Source organism: Eubalaena glacialis, chromosome 20, assembly GCF_028564815.1.
Source record: "Eubalaena glacialis isolate mEubGla1 chromosome 20, mEubGla1.1.hap2.+ XY, whole genome shotgun sequence".
In the NCBI taxonomy this organism is placed as follows: Eukaryota; Metazoa; Chordata; class Mammalia; order Artiodactyla; family Balaenidae; genus Eubalaena; species Eubalaena glacialis.
In genome coordinates, this window is record NC_083735.1 from 11,193,772 (window position 1) to 11,219,401 (window position 25,630).

General features: G+C 46.6%; 1 protein-coding gene across 1 annotated transcript in view; it reads right to left on the bottom strand.

Moving 5' to 3' along the window:
• The window catches only part of DLGAP2 (DLG associated protein 2), a 95,678-nt gene that overhangs the window by 39,401 nt on the left and 30,647 nt on the right, over positions 1 to 25,630 (bottom strand). Inside the window, exons 3-4 of the mRNA XM_061177581.1 lie at positions 14,272 to 14,419; positions 9,051 to 9,270 (exon numbers count right to left, since the gene is read on the bottom strand). Of these exons, the coding sequence (XP_061033564.1) occupies positions 9,051 to 9,270; positions 14,272 to 14,419 (368 nt within the window). The remainder of the gene's footprint in view (positions 1 to 9,050; positions 9,271 to 14,271; positions 14,420 to 25,630) is intronic.

Genomic DNA, 25,630 nt, shown 5'->3' on the forward strand with positions numbered 1-25,630 from the left:
CTGGGAAAACCTCTGCACTTGACCTACATGGCAGGATAAAACTTCGGGATATTATTTGTATGTTTTTTCCCACAATCCTTCCCATTGCAAGCAGCTCTGGGGTTCCTCTCTGCAAAGATTTTGTTGGGGGACGGTAAATCCAGGTTAACCTCGCCTTGACTTTGGTAAAAACCTAGACTCAATAGAGGTTGCCCAGGGGTCAGCGGGGAGAGGCCAGAGAACAGAGTTCTGCAGAGAATGGCGGCAGGAGGAGAACCTGTGGGTCTCTGAGCAGCTGAGTCCTGACCATGCAGTGGAGGCCCAAGAACCCTGAGGCCATGCGGAAAGGGACACGGAGACCTTAGGGCAGCGGGTGTCCGTGACCGGGGGCCTCCAGATGCCTTGATGCCACATGGGAGTCCTGGCCTTGTAATGCCCTGGGTTCACCCCAAAATGACCAAGGCTGAATATCAGGCAGGAGGGGTGGGACACTCAGAATTGGTATTAAACTGATTTAAAGAAAATAAACTACTGTGTTATTTCTTGCACAGCTAAGTTGTAGGTGATCCACTCACATGTCACACTGAATATCGGATAAAGAAGTCGGTGGGTACCATGAGTTGGTACCGTCCAAAGAAAAACATCCGAGAGAAAAAGCTGAACGAGAGGTCTGAGGGAAGGGCTTAGCAGAGGGGGAGTTTAAATACTGAATTTTGAATATTAAGTGAGTGCAAACTCTTAGTGTAAATAGATTTAAATATTTTATACGCTGTAAATTCTAAAGTCAACCATTCTTACATTCAACAAATATTTACTGAGTCCTGTACAGCCCAGGTGTACAGATCAGGAGATTGGGCAAATCTAAACTCAGCTGCAGCAAATCCCAAGGTGCCCAAGTGTGGTCCTGTCCTGACCTTGGCTGATACTAGGAAATACAGCAACTAAAGATCAATGACGCCCCAGAACCATGGGTTTGTGCACTGTCTTGGGCAGGATGTGCCAGCCTGTGAGTAGCAGCCTTGCTTAGTAGTGACAGTGGCATTTGTGATTTCCAGCTGGTTTCACCAGAGCCTGGTGGGGTAAGACTGGTCACGTAGCTGCAGGTGCCCGTGTGGCCAGTGCGCCATGAAAGACCCCACCCTGAGCAGACCTCGGGCCTCCTCGTCCCGTGGTGTTTGCACACATGCTGCTGCTGATATCAGAAGGCATGTTCTGTGTGACTAGCAGTGAGAGGACAAAGAAACCCTGGGCCCCTTTGGATGCATACTGTCCCCCTGTTGTGTACTGTGTCCTTTGATGCAAATTGAACACTCGTGGGTGGTAACCTCCAGCCCCTGTTCTAGAAGTTTCTGATACAGTGTTTAACAGCTCCTAGAGGTGCTTGCTCTCATGGCAGTGGAGGAAAGACAGTCAACAGTAAAAGTTAAAATAATTTCTGATATCGATTATCTATAAGAAAACCTAATACTGCAAATACTGAAAACTGCACATATCTTACCCTGTGGCTGCAGGATGCCTTGTTGGTCAGAGCAGAGAAATTCTACTGTGATACCTGCCGCTGGGCTGTGACCCGTCAGCAGCTCGGTCAAGCCGACACCCTCCTTCTCAAGATAACGTTTTAAATTCAAAAACTAAAATGCAGAGGATTAAAAAATTACATCAAAATATAATCATCAAAATGTTAAAAATGTTTGTGATACGTTCGTGTCTATTAATGCAGTACATAATGAGATCGGGCAACGGGACTAATAACTACTGTAATTTCAAAGCCTGATGAGCGTAAATGGTGTTTCGAGATGCCTGCAGGAATCGTAGGGCGACTCTGAACTGACACTCCAGCACTCAGAGTCAGATGCACTGCTAACGTGAGCGTGTTCCGTAGCATTCCTAACCCAGGGCGCTGTAAGTTACAGTCAGAGGTCAGAAAAAATAAAGATCCACTTTTTATCCCAGCTCAGTTCATGTGGCCCCGAATTCCTGGATATATTAGGGACCCCCAGGGGCCCATGGATTCCAGGTTGGGGACCTCAATTCTGGAGCCCGTGGCCTCTGTGGGGAGACTGTTGCCAGCTTCCTCGCTACAGTTTCCTGCAGGGCGTCAGCTGCAGACCCGCCAGGTGAGGATGGGAACCTTCTCCCTGGAACTACATGCCCTTAACCCAGCAGTCAGGATGAGCTCCGGGCCCTGCAGCTCTGTTTCTGCTGAGTCCTGGGCCCTCCCTCAGCCACCAGCTGACTGCCTCTTGGTTGCTTCCGCTGCTGGGCCTCTCACTCCCTCCTTTATGGTGATGGACACTGGCTTCTCTGGCTGCCACCCTCGGTTCTCTTCCTAGACCAGAACTTCACCTGCCCTCCGGCTCATGCACGCTGACAGCCCTGGTTAACGAGTCACCCAACCAGTGCCAACACAGTCCTGGCAGTGGGGACACTCTCAGGGACTCACCTGAACCGCCAAGTGGGACTTCTTTTCTCTGATGTCCCCGGGCCCCATGGGAGGGTGTGGCCCCCAGAAGGTAGCATTTGCTGCCTTGGGTCCGAGCCTGGGCCACGCATGTCCACAGGGAGCACGGTGTCCTGCAGGCCAGCTCCCTGGACGCGCCTAAAACCTGTCATGTGACTGTTGGGAACCGCCGGCTTTCTGAAACGAATGGTGTTTTCATACTTTTACATCTACCTGATTGATCATTTTCAAACGTAGCTTATCAACATCTGTGAAAACACCTTCCATCTTAATGAACCCCCCCACGGCCCCCCAGCCACAAGGACAGAAGATTCTGATCCATCTCGTTAAAGTCCAGGTTTTTGCCAGAGAGAGAGAAGGTCTGCTGGTGAAAATTCTCTGTGTAAATACTCTGACCATTTAAAACATAGAACCTGAAGAAATATTCTTTGGAGATACTGTATTAGTCACGTCTGTCCAGAGAAACAGACCAAGAGAATGTATCCATACATAAAGAGGTTTATTGTGAGGAACTGGCTCATGTGACTATGGGGGCTGTCAGGACCGGAGGTCTGGGGGGCCAGTCAGCCAGCTGGGAGAGACAGCTGATGGGTAAGTTCCAGTCCGAAGGCCGGCAGGCCCAAGACCCAGGAAAAGCTGATGTTTCAGTTCAAGTTCTAAGGTAGGAAAAAGCAGATTTCCTACAGTCGGGCAGGGGGAATCCTCTCCTACTCAGGGGAAGGTCAGCTTTTTGTTCTGTTCAGGCCTTCAACTGATTGCGCATGGCCCACCCACATTAGGGAGGGCAATCTGCTTCACTCAGTCTATTCACTCAAAAGTTAACTTGTCAAAGAAACACCCTCACAGAAACACCCGGAATAATGTTTGACTAAACATCCAAGCCTGGCAAGTTGACACATAAACTTAACCATCACCGGTATCACATATAGAATTTTCCAGCATTCCTCAGCTGGAAATGCCTTAGTCCTCAACCACTAGTCCAAAGCAAAAATCAACCAACCACTAGCAAACAGAATGGGAAAGACAGTGATAGCATAAGACAAACAGGTTTCAGGAAGTCTCCTCCTCTTCCCTTTCTGAACAATGCTTCAAAGGATAATTTTTCTTAAAGGCGAACTCTCCAGAAAATAGAAATACATAACAGGAAACCATTTTGTATAAGTCCAAATACACCACATTAAACTGTCAAAGTGTTTCTTGGAAACTATAAGCAAAGAAGAAAAATCTGAAGTTGCAAAAGTAACAAGTGCATTATACTTTTTAGTGCATTTTAAAGATAATGTATGGAAAATTATTAAGTCCAGATAATCAATAAACTCTGTGTAATACAGGACTTTATGGACACATTCCTCTGATTTCCAATGTTAATTCTTTTCTACCTCATCGCAAGGAAAGAAAACTAAATCCTGTCAGTGAGTGATTTGATTGAAAAGCATTGCTACACTATTTCTTTCTTCCTGAGAGCAAAATTATTTTCTTTTCAAAGTTCTTAGAATATTTTATAATTTTGTGAATTTAAATAACTTGTTTTAATTTAAATTTTTTTAACTAACATATTATAAGAAATAAAAGCCATAGTATCGATGCTTTCTAAACATATTTATGAGAGGATGTAAGTATACGCAAATAGTAAATATAATTTGCTACTGTAGCCTAAATGTTTTGCCATCTCATATCTCTATATCTTTAAAAGGGAAGTACATTTTATTTATTTTTTATTTTTTTGTGGCCACGCTCGTGGCTTGTGGGATCTTAGTTCCCCGACCAGGGACTGAACCCGGGCCCTCGGCACTGAAAGCATGGAGTCCTAACCACTGGACTGCCAGGGAATTCCCAGTACATTTTAAACATAAATGAAAATTAGGATTTTTTTTGTTTTAATAAATATGTACTTTTGTTGGAATGCATCTGATAGGGGGGTAGGAAGGAAGGAATTAGATGAAGAGCAAAGCAGTGAAGGCTTCCTGGAAGAAATGATTCCTGGGTTGACTCTGAAAGCATAGCTAAGAATTAGGCAAAAAAAAAAAAAATATATGAAAAAGCAAATTCTGGTCTCAGCAAATAGGATATGCCAAAGCCCAGAAGTGAGAGACTGTCAGGAGGGGTGAGTGCCAGGGGAGAGGGTGAGAGGGCAGCTGGGGGCCGGGCCGGGTCATCCAGGTCACACACTGGCTGCAGACACTGTTGCCTCGGCTCACGGAAACCACGAAACCATGGGGGTACCAGGTGGGAAGTGCTGGACCAGGCTGAATTTTCAGAAAGTTGGGTGGAGGGTGGGTGAGAAGGCACTTAGGGGACCAGCTGGAGGGCTAAGCAGAGCTCCAGGTGAGCACGGCCGGGTGCGCAGCAAAGAGGGTGATGCAGGTGCAGGGGGCAGGCTGCCTGGGAGGCCTGAGGGGTCAGCCCCACAGCGCTTGGATCTCTGCAGGATCCTAAAATCTAGCTGAATGATTCATTCATCCATCCGTTTCTTTATGCAAGCATGAATTCATTTATTGAATCACTGATTATTCAGGGCGTAGGATGTTAAATGTTAAATCTGACTGGTTCACTTCTCCACAAGTTAAACAGTCATTTCTTATAGTGACTGATCACTCCTGCTATCCTGATGGCCCCACGGAATCCCCAAGGGTCCTGGCTCGAGGAAGGAAGGAGGGTGGGAGTTGGAGGGGACATCATGGGGGAACAGGCTGGAGTCACGTGGCCAGAGCTTAGGAAGGTGCCAGACTGCACACGATGGAGGCTGTCTTGGGAACTGGAAATCATGATGCATGCTTCAGGGACAAGGTACTATAGAAACATAAACAACCAAATAAAACAAGGTTTATGGCTGTTTCCTCTGTCGTGCTTTGTATGGATTTTCCCTTCCTTGTAATGACTTCTGGAATCAGTTCTGGCATATGTTGAGACAATTTTTGACCCAGAGAAAAATCAGTATAATCTAATTTTATAGAGTTTTCCTCCATGATATCAATAACCTTCTCTCCCTAGGAAAATCGGGTGAAATGCATATTTAGACAAGTAAATCTGTCTGATAAATCATTTCACAGATGAGAAAGAAACCATGTGTGAAATGAAAGTAGATATTTTCAAAGCCACTTCATTTAGTGAGAGGACCCTAATCAGTAAGTGGGTTTTTTCCTAACAAGAGAAAGAGTGGGATGGAGATATGCCCACGGTTGCAGGTCCCAGGGCTGAGCAGTGGATTCTGGTCCTATTTCAGCTTCCTGGAGATTAGATTGCAAGCGTCTGTTTCAGCTGAATCACCACCGCCTTGAAGGGTTGAGGGAAAAACAGGTGAACTCAAGCCCCCCAAACAAGCAAAACATTTACTAGCAGCATGAACCTGGCAATGTTGAAAATAGAATGCCTAGCATCAGAAAATCAACAAACAACAAATGCTGGAGAGGGTGTGGAGAAAAGGGAACCCTCTTGCACTGTTGGTGGGAATGTAAATTGATACAGCCACTATGGAGAACAGTATGGAGGTTCCTTAAAAAACTAAAAATAGAGCAATCATATGACCCAGCAATCCCACTACGGGGTATATACCCTGAGAAAACCATAATTCAAAAAGAAACATGCACCCCCAATGTTCATTGCAGCATGATTTGCAATAGCCAGGTCATGGAAGCAACCTAAATGCCCATCGACAGACGAATGGATAAAGAAGATGTGGTACATATATACAATGGAATATTACTCAGCCATAAAAAGGAACAAAATTGGGTCATTTGTAGAGACATGGATGGACCTAGAGTCTGTCATACAGAGTGAAGTAAGTCAGAAAGAGAAAAATAAATATCATATATTAACGCATATATGTGGAATCTAGAAAAATGGTACAGATGAACCAGTTTGCAAGGCAGAAATAGAGACACAGATGTAGAGAACAAACGTATGGACACCAAGGGGGGGAAAGTGGCGGGGGGGATGGTGGTGGTGGGATGAATTGGGAGATTGGGATTGACATGTATACACTAATATGTATAAAATAGATAACTAATAAGAACCTGCTGTATAAAAAAAGAAAAAAAGAAAAATAGAATGCCTAATACATATTCTAAAGCTCTTAATGAGCCTTTCATGCATATGGTTGATCTTTAATTATTATTAGCAGAATATTAATATTACATATTTGCATTCATATAGGTGAGACAACAAAAGAACACCAACTTTCATGTTTCAAGCTCAAAAAGAAACATTTAAATAAATCTTATTCTTCAAAATAATCACCGGGAATGTCTTTGAAAATAACTTTTTTTGGGAATTATTTTCAAAAGCTAATTTTAGAAGTATAAAAGAAAATCAATGTGTCAAAATAATCTCTCTCTCTCTCCACACATACGCACACGTCAACCAAGGATAGCTATTAAATGTTATATGATCTTCCAAGCAGTATTTTAACACAAAATCATTGAAACCCTGTTTTTGCCTCTCTGACAGGAGACTCTGAATCTAACTGGAGGTTCAGCTTTCATAGAAAGTGGGCATTTACATCCTCCTCATTTGGATGCTTTTGTTTTTCTACGTTTTTCCAGACAGAGGTTTCTCATTTCTTTGGTATTTTTCACAGTCTTATTAAGTAGACTATTGTTGCACGCCATCTCAATTCTATTTAGGAAAGAAATATAAATATTCAGTTTACAATGCTTAGAGTAAAACAGGGGAAGGGGGGAATTAAGGATTCATCTGCACCTACATTTCTTCAAAAAGGCAACTTGTAATTCGATATTTCAAGGCAACTCGATATTTCTCCTAAGGTTTTCCATCTCTCCTCTTATTTCCCAGACCATTCCCTAACTCTGGAAGGCACGCCTGCTCTCTGGCTCTACCACAGTCTGGAGGAAACTGTGACTCCATAGCTAGGCCAAGATCCAGGAGAAACTTCGAAGAGAAGCATTTTGGGGTTTTTTTTGGTGCATACACGTTGGGAATACAAAAATGTACTTGGTAAAATGATATGTACATAAATTAGAATTTTACTCTGAGTTCTGCACTGGTTCTTGTATTATCTCTATGAAACCTGTTTTATTTTTAGTCTCCCTGGAAGGACAGCTCTGTAAACAATAAAGTCATTTCCCACTAGGTAATTATTGTTTCAAAGCACTTCTGAAGACCAGGAGAGCGCTTAATTGTCACTTGCTCGTAGGAAACACTCAGCGAATATTGGTGACTATATCAGTAATTACCCCGTAAGTGTGTTTTTATAAACTGCAAGGACGGTAAGCCTCATTACTTCCCTAAGTTTGCTCATTTTCCACATTTTTCCCCACCCCTACGAGGGGCAGTCCCCAACTTCACGGACAACAGGGTCCCCAAGGGGTGCAGTACCACCGCCCGCAAGCCCCCGACGGCCGCCCCTGCAGCCCCGCATGGTTCCCGCAGGGCCGGGCTTCCAGAACAGCGCCCACGGTGACCCCCGGCGTTTCTTCGGGAGGCCCCGGGCTCAGCCGTCGGAGGGCATCACCACCTCCACCCTGGGCCACAGGACAACATAAAAAGATCACCGAGACCCACAGCGCTCTGTGCACTAATCCTCAGGCTGACCTATCAGTTACTCAGAGCTACCACTTCTCTTGGACACCATGGAGAACCGAGAATCTGAAAAGCTAAGCTGCCCAAGGTCTTAGAGGGATGATGGAGCGGATTTGAATCTGGTTCGCCTTGCGTCCCACCTACAGGTGCTGCGTGGGACAGCAGAGGTTTACGGCAGCGGCTTGAGGCCTGCAACTTGTAATTACATGCAGTTGTCCCAAAGTCGCGCCCACTGTCTTGGCTTCAGACACACCCAGCTCCGCCCATGGCGTGGTGACACGGGTCCTCCCCCACTCTGGTCCCCAGTGCTGTCCCATGAGCCAGCTTCTCTCCAGTCCTTCCCAGAACTGTCCCTGTTCCCCGCTACCCCACACGACCGCAGGTCCAGATCTCACACTCTTCGCATTGCTGCTTGTGCCTGGGCTGCTCGGCTTGGCCTTTCTATGTGGCTCGGCGACTTTGATGCTGGCTGTTTTAGGGGTGTCCCCAGGCCATGCTTATTCACTGTGTTGTATAAATAACCATAGTGCAGTGATATTTAGTTTACGTGGTAAATTTTCAAAGGGGTGGATGTGGTTTTCCCTAAGAACTGAAGGAAACTGTGACCTTGAACCAGCACAGCCCCGAGAAAATGAGTGAATTTACATTAACAATCGATTTGCTCTGCGGCACTGAATCGTGGTTACGGATCTGCTCACCAGGCCACAGAGACTCAGGCTGGACCCGCGCTGAAGGACCCTAGGAGTCATCGCACGTCAGCTGAGGCTTTCCTGCAATCTGTTAAACTTTGGTATTTGAAACACAATCACCTTCCAAATTTTCCTATATAAAACTTTATGAAGACTCTACATGAGTATTGTAAAGTACCTTGACAACCAACAGATTTCATCCTAAGAAGAAGAAAGGTTATCTATGAAAGAAATGTTTCAAAACACCATTGCAAACAGGACCATGTCACAAGCGTAACTGGGAAGTGTCCAAACGTTTAGAGGGTAACTTACACCCACTCCTTGCAGGACAGAGGTGGCGCACGCCTGTACGTGTCCCCGGAAGGTCAGAGGGCGTCCCTTACCTGCCGTGGGTCTGGTGGTTGAGCTGACGTCAGAGGGAATCACCATGGGGATACGTTCATCGTCTTGGGAGTAACCAGCTTGAATGGCTCGGAGGTAACTGTGACTACGTGTGCGGAAGCCTCCCGGGAGGTCCAGGGCATCCATGGCCTGAGACTCCACTTCACTGAAGACGGATTCACACACCGACTCGAGCTGCCCATTGATGTCCACCTCGCTCATCTGGAACGACCGACAGCCCGGGTGATGGCGAGACCCAGCCAAGGTCATCACGGCCACGTCGCAAAAGAAAAGAGAGCACAGGTCACCCCCACCTTCACTTACCGTCTTCCATTTTCAGCATAATTAATTTGAAATCAGCATTGGGAATCGTTACGCTTGAGAAACAGCTTATTGTGTTATTTCTTACAAAACACTAAGGAAAACCGCCAACTCCCAAGATGTCCTTGAAAGCCTGTGGACCCCGAGGCAGAACTTTAAAGGATGGCTGGCAGTTATTACCAGTGCAAGAGAGACGGGGAGCTTAAGAGTTTCGCATGCTGTTCAGAATATTAGTCTTCCCTCTTTCTCCGTTTCCAGGTGATGCCTTCGCGTCCTGGACTGTTTACAGCTCAGACAACCCCAGGCGTGGAGGCTCTACCCGCGAGACTCACGGAAACGGCTCAAGCTCATCCCATTCTGCGTCCACTCAGCGTCCTGGAAACTAGCGCCCAGCTCGGCAACGCGCTCACATCCTTGTCCCAGGAGAGCAGCACAGGCCCGTGTCCGGGACGGTGCTGCTGTGTACACACAGCATGGGTATCACCTAAACTCCGGCGATGCTGTTTCCCTCCTTCAGTCTGGGATGGTAGTGCCTGCGCTTTGTTTGATGGTTCCGCAAGTAAAGGCATTATTTTCAAGCCTGAGATTTAATTTCCAGGTAGAGAGTCACCCTGGGAACCTAAACGTTCCAACTGTATTTAAAAAAGAAATGATCAGGCTTTGGCTAGTGCAGGGGTCGTAGGAGATGTGCACGCAGGGGCCTGACCGTCGGGTGAGCTGAGGGCCTCCGTGTGTGCAGTTGATGGCAGGACATGCCTTCTGAGGTTTCTAGGTGGTAACGCTCGTGTGCTTCCCAGGAGCCAAGTCTAGAGGTTTTAAATGGAAACCCAATAAAGTGACATAGAGCACTAAAGCAAGGTTAAAGAGCACGGGGTGGGGGAGGGATGGGAATTTTAAGAACGAAAAGCCCCAGTTGGGCAGGTGATGTGCAGCCGCTCCCAGGCCCAGGGCTCGTGGGCAGAGGCGGGGGTGGGCCGGGGGAGTTGGCGTTTGCCCCGTGGTTGGAGGGGACTTGGATGAACGGCCCCGCCCTTACTGCTCCTGTATTTAGGGCCCACCCCCCGGGGGGCACCGTACATGCTAACATGGAAGCGTGTGTGGGGATGCCTGCGGTGACCCTGACACGGGAGGGCTGAGGCTCTGGGGGGCATGGGAAGGTGTGAGTGGAATCAGGGCTCAGGCAGAGGCCACAGACGGGGCTCACGGAGGGGCCCGGGAACCTGGGCTGGTCTCCCTGCGCAGGTAGACTCTGCCTTCTGACCCCCTCTGCTCTCCAGCACCCAGTCACTCCTCCCAGCCGTGTCCTTACAGCTGCCATGACCTGGTCACCGTCTCAGCCCAGCAAGTCCAATAGTCATTCATTCCACTGCTTGAAATGTCACCCACAACTTCCTGAACACCCCCGGTTATGTTGACAGGTAAATAAAAAAGTATTGTTTTAAACACCAAATTAATCCTTTTCCTCTAATTGTTCACAGAGCAAAAGCAGGTAAAAGAATCAGATTTCCCCTTCAATAGGGAAGATACCTTCTGCCCACCTCTAATTGTAGACTTGGGTATGGGTCCCGGCTTCTACCTGAGATGCTTTACCTGAATCCCCTGCTTCTACCTGAGATGCTTTACCTGAATCCCCTGCTTCTACCTGAGATTATTCAGGAGCTAGAATAATGGCTCCTTTCCTTTCACTGGACAAATCCCAGCGAGAACAGCCCATGGAGGAAGGTGCTGAGGGGGATTTAAAGGCGGGACTGCTGGTCCGAAGCCCAGGGTAAGAAAAGAGAATCTTCAGGTTGTTCAGTCAGAAAAGACCAGAGAAAAATTAATGGGCGACTGCATCATCCGAATGGTTTGAGGGTGTCTGACGTTGGAAAGAGACACACAAATTCAGGGCAAAGACAGATGACGACACCCCACCATGATCGCCTTGGGTGCCTAGTGAGGGAAATGCATCTGAAACACTCGCACTGGTTTGAAATATGACATTTTCTGGAGTACAAATTCCTTTCAATCTAAATTTTCCCTTATGTGGAATTATATCAAAAAGTCTCAGATTGTTTTATGTCATTTATGTCAAAGATCCACGTTAGACAACCTGAAAAAGCCAGAAACTGAGTGATGCTGCCAGCGTCCACCAGCTCCAGGACGCAGGATTTCGGTGGATCCCTCCCTTTCTGCAAACCCGCCTGTGCCCAGGAGTTTCTCCATCAGGAAGAGACGCTATCAAGCTTGCACGTGCATTTCACAAACGACTGATGGACATTTCCGTGAGGACCATTTGGACAGTGCTTCCAGCTACAAAACTGATCAGTGAGGTTCTAGAAATGAAGGGGACTTGTTTTTCACCCAAACAAGTAGTTGAGAAGGATCTCAAATTGGTCTAGACAGGAACTGAAATGACCTGTTCTCTGAGAGCTGATTTGTTCACTAGCTTGAGAGAGATTTGGAAAAGTAGGTGTTTTGCTTGGCAACTCAAACCACAGCTCGGGCCCATTGGAGATGTCCCAGGAGGACGTTAAGCCAGTGCGGTAAATAACCAGTGTGGGCTGAAGCAACCAATTTCTTTTGTGAACTATAAATGCAGAAAAGCACTTAAAGTGCTTCTGGAGAATGTGGGCACCGAGAAACCAAAGAAGAGAAAATTGGGAAGATGGTGAGAAAGGTGACTGTCCCGTTGGTAGCAGAGAGGTCGACATACAGCTGGGGGTGGGCTCCTCGGGCGTCAGGATGGATGACAATTCCAGAGCAAGCATGACGGTGAGGGTATGGGGGCCCTGGGACCGTGCGCACAGCTGCCAGGGGTGAAAAACGGGGCAGCCGCTGTGACAAACCATATAGAGTTTCCTCAGAAGGTTAAAACTAGAACTCCTGTCTGATGCAGCAATGCCACTTCTGGGTATACGTGCACAAGAACTGAAAGCAGGGACGTGAACAGACACTTGTACACCCGTGTTCACAGCTGTGTTACTCACAGTAGCCAAGAGGGGGAAGCAACCCAAGTGTCTGTTGATGGACAAACACAATGCGGTCCATTCACACAATAGAATATAATTCAACCTTAAAAAGGAAGCAGGGCTTCCCTGGTGGCGCAGTGGTTGGGAATCTGCCTGCCAATGCAGGGGACACGGTTCGAGCCCTGGTCTGGGAAGATCCCACATGCCGTGGAGCAACTAGGCCCGTGAGCCACAACTACTGAGCCTGCGCGTATGGAGCCCGTGTGTCTGGAGCCCGTGCTCTGCCACAAGAGAGGCCGCGATAGTGAGAGGCCTGCGCACTGCGATGAAGAGTGGCCCCCGCTTGCCGCAACTAGAGAAAGCCCTCGCACTGAAACGAAGACCCAACACAGCCAAAAATAAATAAATACATAATAATTAAAAACTTCCTTATTAAAAAAAAAAGGAAGCAAATTCTGACACAGGCTACCATATGGATGGACCTGGGGGAAAGTGAAATAAACTAGACACAGAAGGACACATACTGTGTGAGTCACTCATGTGAGGTCCCTGGAGGACTCAGATCCACAGAGACAGAAAGTAGACGGTGGGGCAGGGGCTGGGGAAGGGGAAAGGGAAGTCAGTGTTTAGTGGGGACAGTGTCAGTTTGGGAAGACGAGAAAGATCTGCAGATGATGGTGGTGTTTGCCCAACAATGTGAATGTACTTAATGCCACTGAACTGGACACTGAAAAGTGGTTAAGATGGTAAATTTGTTGTTATGTATATTTTACCATAATTAAAAAAGAAAAGGATGCATGACAGAAAGAAGCTACGATCACACTGAAACAGCTTTTCAAAGACGAGAAAGAGAGAAGAGACGATGGCAGGACCTGACCCGGAGGAAGGCAAACGTCCTTCCTTCAGTGAGTGAGGATGCAGGGTGCCCCCCACCCCCGTGCGGGTCTCCTGACATCCCCCCGCCCCGGCACCCGTCCTGATGCACAACAAAGCATCCGCCGCAGCCCTGAGCTTCCCGGGTTCCTGGGAAAAGGGAGCATCGTCAGAATTATCCAAATGGTGGACGAGCAGAAACAAAGTAAACGCAGAGACTGTCTAGGGACGGTGACCTCAGGAGATTCGGCCGGGCGGAGCCTCAACAAAGATGCCGCCTGGGGACAACACAGCGAGGACCAGCTCAGAGTCTCACTCGCGCCCTCGGCCTCGGGACCGTTTTGTCTTCCCGCCCAGGGAGCGGGCGTAGCTGCCCCGTCCCCAGAGCTGCCCCGCTCCCATGACAATGGTCACATTGTGGATCCCAGGGCGAGACTGAAAATATTCCATTGCACTAGCTGTACATTGGGTCATAGGGACACTGAGAACCTGGCACCGGCGTGTACGGAGTGGCGACTAGGATGTGAGGGGTGAGGAGGGCCGGGTCCGATGGGGAAGAGGGAGAAGGTCTGTAGGGACGCGGCGAGGCCCCCCGGCAGGTCCCCCTCTTCCATCTGGGGCCTCCGTCTCGCTCAAGCAGTAAGAAGCCGAGGGGAAGGTTTGGACACACCTGCCACCTGGCATCTTCAAAGAATAAGGGAGGGTGTGACCTTGCTCCAGGCTTTCCTGGAGCTGAGAGGGTGTCTGTCCCCAGAAACACCAGCAAGCTTGGGCAGCTGGTGCTGGGAGACCCTGTGTGTCCCCTCGAGGTGGGACCCAGACCCTCCACATGGGGGACGTGACACAGGGAAGGAGGCTGCTCAGCGCGGAGGGGATGGAGGCCAAGACGGCCCGCTAGTCAGCCACCCCGGCTCAGAGCAGGTGGGAGAAAGAATGACAGAGCCATAAATGCAGCCCCTGCCCCAGCAATTAATCTTATAAAGTTCCCGGGGGCGCAATCAGGCCAGGATGACTCCAGGCCGGAATGCGCGTCTGCTCACGGCCTGCGGCCCTGGCTGGGAGCGGGGAGGGACCCCACCTGGCTGACGCAGCTGGCCTGGCTGAGGGTGCTGACGGCCCGCATGTAGCTCTGGTTCCGGGAGCGGAATTTCGGGGAGCTGTAGTTGGCAGAGGGGTCCAGGCTGTGGCCGGCAGGCCCGTCGCTGGCAGCTTGCAGGTAGCTCTGGCTACAGGAAAGACACGAAGAGAAGAGAAGAGGCTTCTGTGAGCATCTCCCAGAGGCTGTTACCAAACTTCGTCCTGCGGTGGACACCTTTGCCTCACGTGAACATTCCTGACAGACACTCGCACAGATGCGATTTCCTCAAAAGCAATAGGGGAGCCTATTTACAAACTTGCTTTGAAACCTGCCTTTTTATGATCAGGTAGTGACATCAGGATCACTCCACATAGAATAAAAAAGTGCTGAAAGCACAGGTAACTCACACACCATCAGAGCGAACTGGGGTCAAAAAACCATGAGAGTCTCATAAAAATCATGGTAGCTTTTAGCAACTTTACACACTCAGAAAAATAAAAGAAAAAAATCAAAGGCTTGCCTTCAGTTTTAACTTATGAGAAGTTGTGCAGATTACACAATACAGGCAGAGAGCAGACTGAAAAATCAAATCCATATTGTTATCATAAGGATCATTTTCTTTCAAACAGCTTTAAAAATCTATTTCCTCTGGTATCCCTCCTTGTTATTCTGCAAAATGTTAAAAGTATGGGAAAACCTTGAGGGTGTCTGGCATGTAGAAGGTTCAGCTTAGCTTACGTTTCTGACTGACTGAACTCTTTTCAGGTTTTGGTGACAGACTTTCCACAATATAGTAAGAATTCCTCTTATTTGACCCCAAACTGGAATAATGTGGACACAAATAATGAGTTTATTCTTCTTTCGTATTGCAGATCACAATGGGAACATTAAATAGGATCACTGCACAGGCCTGTGTATAAAAATGTGTCTAAATATGAGGTTGTTAATTCTGACTCCAGATATGGCCGAAGAATGTTCCCTTGTTTTTCAAAGTAAACTCTTGATGTAAATTGCTTTCTCTGTGCCTTACTTCTTTAGAAATGGGGCAGAAGAGAAAAAAATGGGCTCAATGAAAAGTTCTCATTAAGCAAAGCCCATTTCTTATAAAGTCATTATTTTGGGTAAAATTAATAATATGCATTTTTAGATATTAATAGAATACAATTTATATTATAAATTATTATAAAAATAATTTTTGTTTTAAAACCAGATGTATAACATATTCCAGCTCCTACCTTCCTCGTCTCTACTCAAAACAAAAAAACAAAGAAAAAAAAAAAGAAAAGAAAGGAAAGGGAATGGGAGAGAAGTGAGCTTGGAGCCAGCTCTGACCTTGGCTCGTAAAGGGTGCAAGCCCCTGCCCAACTCCTCGTCACCCCCGCTGCTCCGGGCCAGGGTCTGCACCAGCACGGCCGCGGGTCCCTTTGCGCCTCCGTGGGCCCGCAGCTGGAAGCAGGCAGGTGTGCGACCACCCGCAGCGCCCACGGCCGCCACGTGGGGCCCAGGCTAGCTTGGACGTGACCTCGCCAGCCTCACCTGCACCGTGTTTAGTCCCAGGTCACCTGCAGGGGCCTGAGCATCGCGGCCTCGGTGGTGCGTGTGGAGGTGTGCTGCCCGGACCCTCAGGCTCTCGGCCTCATGTTTGTTTTTGCAAAAATGAAACCTTTCTGGGTTCCCCTCTCCTTCTGTGTTTCCTTGAATCGCTGACTTCACACTACGATTTCTACCTGTTAGCACTTTTCTCTTACTTCCTTCCGATAGGAGACCTTTCCCTGCTGATTAACACGGCTCTTCACCGTTTCAACATTCTCAAATTAAAGTTCTGAGAATTTTTAAGAGAAGGGCTGTGTCTTCTTGATCTCTGTATCCAGATTTCCAGCCCAGAGCCTGGCGCCGTGAGCCGGGGGGGCGACTCAGAACTACAGCAAATGCCCCTTTGGTCGTGGCTGGGTGGTACCCACACACAATTCCGTGTATTTGTGATTCTACGTTTCAAATACATTTTAAAAACCCCCAACCATCTCCTTATTCCAACACAGGGTAGCCTCTTAAAGAAGGGCTTCCACTATAGAAAGCTAATCAGGTTGTTTTCTTTTACAGACTCACAACAGTTAACGTTTGCTATACACTGTTATGCTGGATCCCTGTAAGCTTCTGACCCGGTACCAACCCATTCAGCGCTCGTGGGAACCCCACACGGTAGGGCCTCATTGTGCAAACAGGCAGACCGAGGCGCACCTTGCCCAGGTGCCCCCGGGGTGAACGCAGAGCTAGACTCCGGGGCCAGGCAGCCTGGCTCCGAAACTCATGCTTTTAGCCCCAAGATTGCAGCTGCTGAGTCACAGGAGAAGAAGGCCCGAAAGGTCTGGTCCTCTATCATCAAATGTTTTAAACAGTTAAAAAAACCCAACTGGAAGATCCCACATGCCGCGGAGCAACTAGGCCCGTGAGCCACAACTACTGAGCCTGCGCGTCTGGAGCCTGTGCTCCGCAACAAGAGAGGCCGCGACAGTGAGAGGCCCGCGCACCGCGATGAAGAGTGGCCCCCGCTTGCCGCAACTAGAGAAATCCCTCGCACAGAAACGAAGACCCAACACAGCCAAAAATAAATTAAAAAAAAAAAACCCAACTGTGCCTCATTAGGGTTAATAGAACTTTAAACATTTTAATAGCTTGGCATCTTCTAATACTGCCCAGGAAGGCCAGCGATCCTCACGAATCACAGACCCGGAGACGGATCAGGAGCTGAGACGGGGAGGTGAGTCGACGGTGGAGGGACAGGGCTGCCGTGACCCACTGGAACCGGGGCCGGGACCCCAGGGCCTGTCCCTCTCCCTCAATTCCTGACGATGGAGTTCTGCTCTTCCTCAGAAATCCGTCTTCGGGAGTTGATACCACTTTGAAGTTCCCTTTAAGCCCCTCAGTTATTCCCTCATAAGAATAACTCCTACTTCGACATCCCAGTTGTCAGGCATGGAAATACATCTTCATGTATAGACTTTCTGGTGGCTCAGAAATTCTTAAGAGGAAACCATAGAACATTTTCTAAAATAACATGAAACATTTTTTTTTCCAGTTTTTTTCCCTTTCAAACGATGCCCACGTTAGACAGTCATATATGCATAAATGAGATTGGAAACCTATTTTGGAAAGCTGTAAGAGTGAAAAGGAGTCATATAAAAGAGGTTTCCTAGTTTTCTACTTCTTCCTTTCCCTCTGCAAACTGTGTCAGAGCTGTTTGCTGGATCACAGGCTCACAGACCTCTTCTGTGACTTCGGATCATCGTAAAAACAAATTCACGTAACAGAATACATTCCAGTCCTCTGGATTCAGCTATTCAGATCCACGTGGATATGCTTGAATATTTAGACAAAATAAACAATTCTCTTTATTTTTGTCACCTTAGAAAAACAGTCAAGACTCTAAGTAGGTTGTATGAAGGAGAAATATAAGAAAACATTTTTTTTCAAACTAAATGTGTTTATTCTAGATACAGAGGGCAACTTCACATTTTTATAAATGGAATCTGACTGGAATGGCGTGCATATATGACCACTGTCTTCACTGCATTACTTGGAGAATGGCACATTCTAAACATCATTACGGATAGGGGTGTGAGAAAGTGTGTGTGTGTGTGTGAGATATAGGTGTGTGTGTGCTATTCCTCCTACAAAATGGAAATTATTCTAATGTCTTTCAGCACACATGTCACATAAGCATGCAATTAAGTGATTTCAGAAAATGTTTTTTTTCCAGATTATTTCCATATTTAGACTAAAAGGGTCCTTTAAGCTTTAATTGCAGTCGCAGGAGATGAAGGTGTGCTTGTGCCCTAATTACACCATGCTGGGCCGGGGTGTCTATTGGTGACAACGCAAGCGCTCAGACCCTAAAAGTGACACTGGAGGACCTGGCACTCGGGGCCTGGGGACAGCTGAGACCTTCCCGCCTCTATGGAGGCTTCTGAAACGGGTCAGGAAACAGGCTCAGAATCAGGTTCCTGCATCTGACTTGAAGGCCGGGGTGGGGGTGGGGGGGTGGTGCTCACAGAGGAATGGCTCACGTCACGTGGCTGGAAACGCATCCGGAGAGGAGGTGGCCGCGTCCGGGGCTCGTGAGGGAGGAGCTGCCTGCAGCCCGGAGTCCGTGAACTTTCTACGCTCTGCCGAGGCTGCCCTTGCGTCCTGCACTTTCTCCTCGTGCCTCGCTCGACTGTTTGGACCTGCTGCTCCGATTCTGCGCCTCTGTTCCTCACGTGCATTATTTTACTGGCCAGTACCCCCTGCGGGGAGAGGCCTTTGTACCTTTCCCGTAAATTCTGCGGATTTCCTCGAGAGGGTGCCAGGAGGAGGGTCAGGCGCGGAAGACAGCAAAGATGGAGGAATAACTGCCAGATCAAAACGCAGGGCACCCAGTTGAGTTTGAAGTTCAGAGGAACAGCAAGTAACTCTTAATATCAGTATGTTCCAAACGTGTCCCAAATGGGACATCCTTATACTAAAAAAATGCACTGTTTACCTGAAACTCAAATTTCACTGTTTGTCTTTCTTGCATCTGGCAGTGCTACAATGGAGGCATGCCCAGGGTTATGGTGTCAGGGACGCAGTCGGGAGCGTAGGTGTTCCTAATGCACAATGTCTGGGAGTTTGGTAGAAATGTCTTAGGACACACCTGGGGGAGCTGACAGGGGGGCTGCTCAGATGGGGCCCCCATTTTTCCGGGTCAGATTTTGTCCAAACAAAACATTTCAACTGTTTGATTTTTTTGAAAAGAACAAACCTAGGTGAAGTCATCAAAAGAACATAATTTCTTCTAATCAAGGAACAGAAAAATAAACACCACTACATTGTTATAAATTGAGACAAATTGATACATGTGAAATGTGCAGAGCTCACATTCAGGACTCAATGAATTCTGACAGTTTCTTTTCTGTAACCCTCACCCACACTCTCATCAGCATTCTGGGTTGTCATTCTTCTCAAGCTGAGCCATTGTACTGAAAGTGAAGTGGTGTCTCCTTAAAGCTTACTCCTCATTTCCTGGATGACTAATGATGTGATGATTGGTTATTTGTACATCTTCTTTTGTGAAATGACTTTTCAACTTTCCCCCCCCATTTTTAATCGGGTTATTTGTCTTCATAGTTTTGTTTTGTGGGAGTTCTTTATGTATTCTGTATTCAAATCCTTTGTCAGATAGGCATTTCAAATATTTTCCTTCACCTTGTGGCTTGCCTTGTCCCCTTCTTTTTGGAGTCTCTTGGTGAGCAGAAGTTTTAAATTGTGATGGTTAGACTCACTCTTCTGTCACATTGATATAGTCTGTCCTTTTGAGTTTTCCTTGTCCTAAGAGATTTCACCTCCCGCGGGACAATTGGAAATGCCTGGAGATATTTTGTTGTCACAACTTGGGGGTGGGTGCTGGGCAGAGGCAGAGATGCTACCAAAACTCTATCGTGCACAGAGAGTCGTCAACTGAAAAGAGTCGTCTGGCCCCAGATATCACTAGTGCTGAGGGTGAGAAACCCTGGTCTATTCTGACACCAATAGCTCTCTGTCTTAAGGGCAGATGGTCTCCAACCCACAACAGCATCATCCATATTCTCCTCAAGTGAGTGCCCATTGGGCATTCATCACAATAGACTATATTATAAAACAAACCTTAGCAACTTTGAAAGAATAGAAATCATACAAAGTATGTTCTTGGACCAAAATAAATTAAACTAGAAATCAATAACAGAAAGATTTCTGGAAAATCCCCAAATATTTGAAAGTTAGGTCTGCAGCGACTCAATTCAGATATGAAAACAGGTTCTGAAAAGTGACCCGTTTGGTCCATCTGCTTAGACTAGTTGACGTCCATGTGATGAGTATTTGTTCATCTTTATTAGCGAGGATTAAAAGACGAGCAGATTATCAAGACTCCTACCTCTTTTGGTCAGACTATGTGTTTTGGCAGAGTATGTGAAGAAGGGACCCAGTTTCTAAATGAAGGAGCTCTGCCTTTTCTCTGTCATGCTGAAAAGCTGATATATAATACTATGTAGGTAATATTCCTTCCCTTAACTATGCCTTTCTTGGCTTTGTATATGTTGAAAGAGATAATATCTTTTGAGGAACACGTGTCAAGCAGGAACTTTGGCATGGATTTGGTTTCTGTTTTAAGGATTAATTAATGAAATGCCTTTATCAACTTTGCAAACTTTTTTTTTAATATATGAATAAAACGGACCAAGGAGCTGGATCTCCTGCTATACTCACATGCCTGCTATCTATCAACTAAAGCTATCATTACTGTCTTGGACAAAGTGGCAAAAGATAAAATGAAATCTTTGTGTGAATTAGTCAGTAGGGTCTGACACACGCTAACAATGCTGCTGACTAGCACCTCAGTATTTCAGCACCTTAGTACAATAAATTTCAATCAGTCGACAATAAAGTGAGTGTTTCAACTAGAAAAAACAAAAACAAAAACAAAACAAAACAACATCAGTCTTCTAAATTGGTTCAAAGAGGAAGTCTCAATGGAAATTTAAACCTATCTTGTACAGATAAGCAAGGGGAGGGAGAAAAGCTAGAATGAACCATGTTGCATTAGATTATAGTCAGAGACATCGGTATGAATTCATGTTCAGCTTGATACAGATGCAGATGGGTAGACAAAGTAAATAATTATAGATATAAGCGTGTATACCAGCTCTGCCTGCTAAGGAAACTAGCAGTGAGCAAATCCGGTGCCCAGATCTTGGTTTCTAAACACCATTCTCCTGAAAGGCAACAGGGATCCTTGAAGAGACAGCTGGTTCTAGGGCTGGAAAAAATCAGATAGTGTGAGTTGTCCAACTTTGTTCTTAAGATTGTTTTGGCTCTCCTAAGGTCCTTTGCATTTTCACACACATTTTAGAATCTTCCTGTCCGTTTCTCTAAAAAGTGAGGCTGCTTTGAATTGCATCAGCTTTCACTGAGGTTGCATTGAAATGATACCTCAATCTGTGGAGAATTAACATCTTAGCAACATTGCAGTTTCCATCACAATTTCTCTCTCCATTTGTGTTGGTCTAATTACATATGTACATGCTACATGTATACATGCACATCTCATACATACACACTGAATTCACAAAAAATGTCTCAGACAGATATCTAGCATATACTTAACACACTCCAGAGTGTATGGCTGCTTTCTGTAGCAGAGTTAGTTCTCCGGAGCTCCTACCTGGGGCATTTTAGTTTTACATTATGTGGTGATGGTCTCTGTCATCTGTTTGGCTCACAGACGTCTCAGTCCTTTTGTTGTTGTTTGTTCAGAGAACTCGCCACTGTGACGGGCAGAGGTGGGCTCCTCCTGCAGGACTACACACGTTAACTAGTTCCTTTCTCAGACTCCCCTGGAGCTGGGGGAAGGGCACATGACCTACGCTCCTCTGATGAGATGCATTCCCCCAGACCTGGGTGAAAGCCAGGATCATAAAGCAGAGTCCACGCTAACGGCGGGATCGCGTTTACAAGGTCATGTGGCCGGGGTTCAGCCCGGGGGTGTCAAACCGAGAGGTGTTTGCACAATGGGGCTGGCAGGCACTGGCTTCACTACGGCAGTTCCGAGCGAGGCTCTTTCCCTGCTGGAGATCCTCCCTTATTTTCTCATACATGTCCTTTCTGCTTATTTAAAGAGCCCGCTGTTGAGTTTATGACCCTCTAAGCCCTTCGTGTGATGAAACTGTGTTTCCTGGATGCTGAGTATTCCAAGTGGCAGCTGAAGCCACACCTGGATTTTAACAGAGAACAGTGTCCCCCAGGGTCCCTCTGGCTCCACCGAAAGGCTCCTCGGGTCCATTTTACTGAAAACACTGTTGATCCGAAGACCCTCTAAGTCACATATCACAAAACTTGCCTTACTACCCATATTTGTATTAGAAATTGCTGAGTGTAACCAGAATAGAGGGTATCCATTTAAACCTTTGACATTCAGCATTTCTGAGGTTTATTCTTTGAAATTCAATTTGCTAGCATCTTTCACTATAATTTATTTTTCCAAAGAGACACAAAATAGAGGTCAATATTAGTGAACTGTGTACGCAGAGTCCGTATAAACAGAGAGGAACCCAGAGGCCTGCAGACCAACATCATCAGTAAGGACCACAGCAGAGCAACCCCTCTTAGGAGATGTTTTTTGGTGTTAAAACGCTCTCCCCAAATATGTTTACCCAGCAAAATGAGTCATTTATCTAACACACATTTATTGGGCACCAAGGACAGAAACAAGATGATTGAATACTCGCCCTTGTTCTCAAGGAGCTTGCTGGGCGACACATAAATTTTAATAGAATTCGATTTTCCGAAGGATATATTTAAAGAGACCCAATGTCTTTCGAAAAATCCTCTTCTTCTCCATTCAAATTGCCTTATAGTTCAACTTATGAAATGTATTTTAAGGAAAAGGTGGCACTATTGCTCAAAGGATTATGAACTAGAGTCCACTGTAAGGAAAGCAGAGAGATTAAAAAATCAGAAAGAACGATGAGTATTAAGGAAAAGCTCCAATTACTTATCTTCCATGTTATGACACTCTATCAGCACCAATGGATGTAAATGTATCAAGGTTCATGAAAAAAATCTGCTCTTGTTACAAAATGATGTGCCTGTAAGCCTTCAAAGATGAAAGCATAAATGGATATAAATAAGAAAATTAAAAAGTTAAAATGAGGGATACATTTTATACAAATATATTTATATTTATACATACAGCACAATATAGTGTAGAATACATTGAAAATTTACATTATTAAGTAAATGAGGTTCAGCCAGTTTAAAAACAGTCTGGGAGCACTATTTACAATAGCCAGGACATGGAAGCAACCTAAGAGTCCATCAACAGATGAATGGATAAAGAAGATGTGGCACATATATACAATGGAATATTACTCAGCCATAAAAAGAAACGAAATTGATTTATGTGTAGTGAGGTGGATGGACCTAGACACTGTCATACAGAGTGAAGTAAGTCAGAAAGAGAAAAACAAATACCGTATGCTAACACATATATATGGAATCTAAAAAAAAAAAAAGGTTCCCATGAACCTAGGGGCAGGACAGGAATAAAGATGCAGGCATAGAGAATGGACTTGAGGACATGGGGAGGGGGAAGGGTAAGCTGGGATGAAGTGAGAGAGTGGCATGGACATATATACACTACCAAATGTAAAATAGATAGCTAGCGGGAAGCAGCTGCACAGCACAGGGAGATCAGCCTGGTGCTTTGTGACCACCTAGAGGGGTGGGATAGGGAGGGTGGGAGGGAGACGCAAGAGGGAGGAGATATGGGGATATATGTATACATATAGCTGGTTCACTTTGTTATAAAGCAGAACTAACACGCCACTGTAAAGCAATTATACTCCAATAAAGATGTTAAAAAACAAAAAACAAGCAAACAACAAAAAAACAGTCTGGAAGCTCCTCAAAAGGATACATCTGATGTTCCCAAATGACCCTGCAGCTCCACCCCCAGGTATGAGAGAATGAAGATAAGCGTCCACATAAAAACTCATGTAAGAACGTTCACAGCAGAATTATTCATAAGAGCCCCAAAGTGGAAACAACTTAAATGTTCATCAAGTGATGGATGGATAAATAAACGGTGATGTAGCCACATAATGGAATATCATTCAGCCAGAAAAAGAGAGGAAGAACTGACACCCACCGCAAAGTGGAGGAACCTTAAAAACATGCTGAGTGAAAGAAGCTGGACACATAGGGCACGTATAGTAGGATTCCACGTCCATGAAACATCCAGAACTGGCAAACCCGTGGAGACAGAAAGCACATTGGTGGCTGTGGTTGGGGAGGGATTTGGGGAGTGACTGCCGGTGGGTGCGGGGCTGCTTCAGTGTGAAGACATGTCCTCACATTGATCACAAGGACCTCTGTGAATATACTACAAGCCACTGAATTGTATACGCCAAGTGGATGAATTGCATGATCTATAAACTATATCTTAGTAAAGCTGTTAGGAATCAGATAAGAAAAGGACAATATTTAGTTTTCTGTCACTTGTCAATTGAAGTGAAATGTATGTTCACAATGATGGTTTGGGAGGAATTTTCCAAAGGAAGCTGAGGCCCCACTCGCCAGTTCACGGTGTGTTCACGGGCCCTGGGCATCACCGGGAGGGGAGGGGAGGCCCCAAGGCCACACAGGTGATCGCAAAACGCTTTCATTGTCCTCATCTCCTTTGAGGCTGTCTATGATTCTCTGGGGAAGGGATGCCAACCCACTTGCTTCATGAAGGCAAGGGGATCCTTCCTGAGAGGGGACCCAGGGCCCAAAGGTCCCAGAGCAGGCGCTACAGATTCTGCACAAAGATCGCTACCTCCAAAGCCTGCACGTGTTACTTTAGTATTATACATATATTTTAAAACATTTGCAATGCATTATTACAACTGTGTGATAAAATAATAGTTCAGAAGAATACAAAACCGTGCAACGGTTCATCTCCAGAGCAGAGAGCTGCCAGCTTTGGTTCTGGCGCCATCACTGACCCAGGGCCTCAGAGCCAGCACAGGGCCTCGTGCTTTGTTTCCTCCCTTAGATGAGAGAACTTTAAGTCACGGGGCTGGGGGTGGTCGCTGAAATGAGCAGAGTGCAAGGTCTCAGATTGCTAAATGGAAAAATCCTACCCTGAAGCGGCATCTTAGGCAAACAAGGATGGGGAAAGTTTGTAAAGCTAATGGAAAAAGTACAGGCTGGTCTCACTAGACGGTCCGATTGGTGCTATCAGGAGAAATTCTTGCCATCATCCGTTTTCTGAGCTGTGAACAAAAAGACCTCAGGAGAATATGGAAATGGCCTTCCTTCTCCGGGTTGTGATAAACCTTCTCCGCTGAAAGGACCTGCACATCACCAGCCACGTGAACGGAGACCAACGCAAAAGGAGGGCTTTCAGCTTCACCTTAACATGCGCCACCCCCAACCAACCCCTGCAAAGAGGGAGGGGCTGCGGGCCGAGAAGAGCAGAGGTCTGCAGCCAGGGGACCTGGGTCCGGGGTCTGAATTTTTCCCTCTGTCCACCCTCGCAGTGTGAGGCTGAGTGCATCGCTAACGTGCTTGACCCAGACTTTCTCCCTTTAACAATGACCAGCCCAGCCCCACGCACTTCAGGCTCGTGCAGACAGTTCAGTGACTCAGGCCGCGGCAAAGATTCAGAGAAGCTTGCTGCCAAGTCATGACCTCCATCCCACTTCTCTCACTAGGGCTTCAAAGACAGAGGCGACCGCAGCATGTATCTCGTCACACCACAAGCCCCGTACAGAGTGTCAGACCTCCCTCCGGCGGTGCTGGGCAAGGGCTCCACTCGGCGACT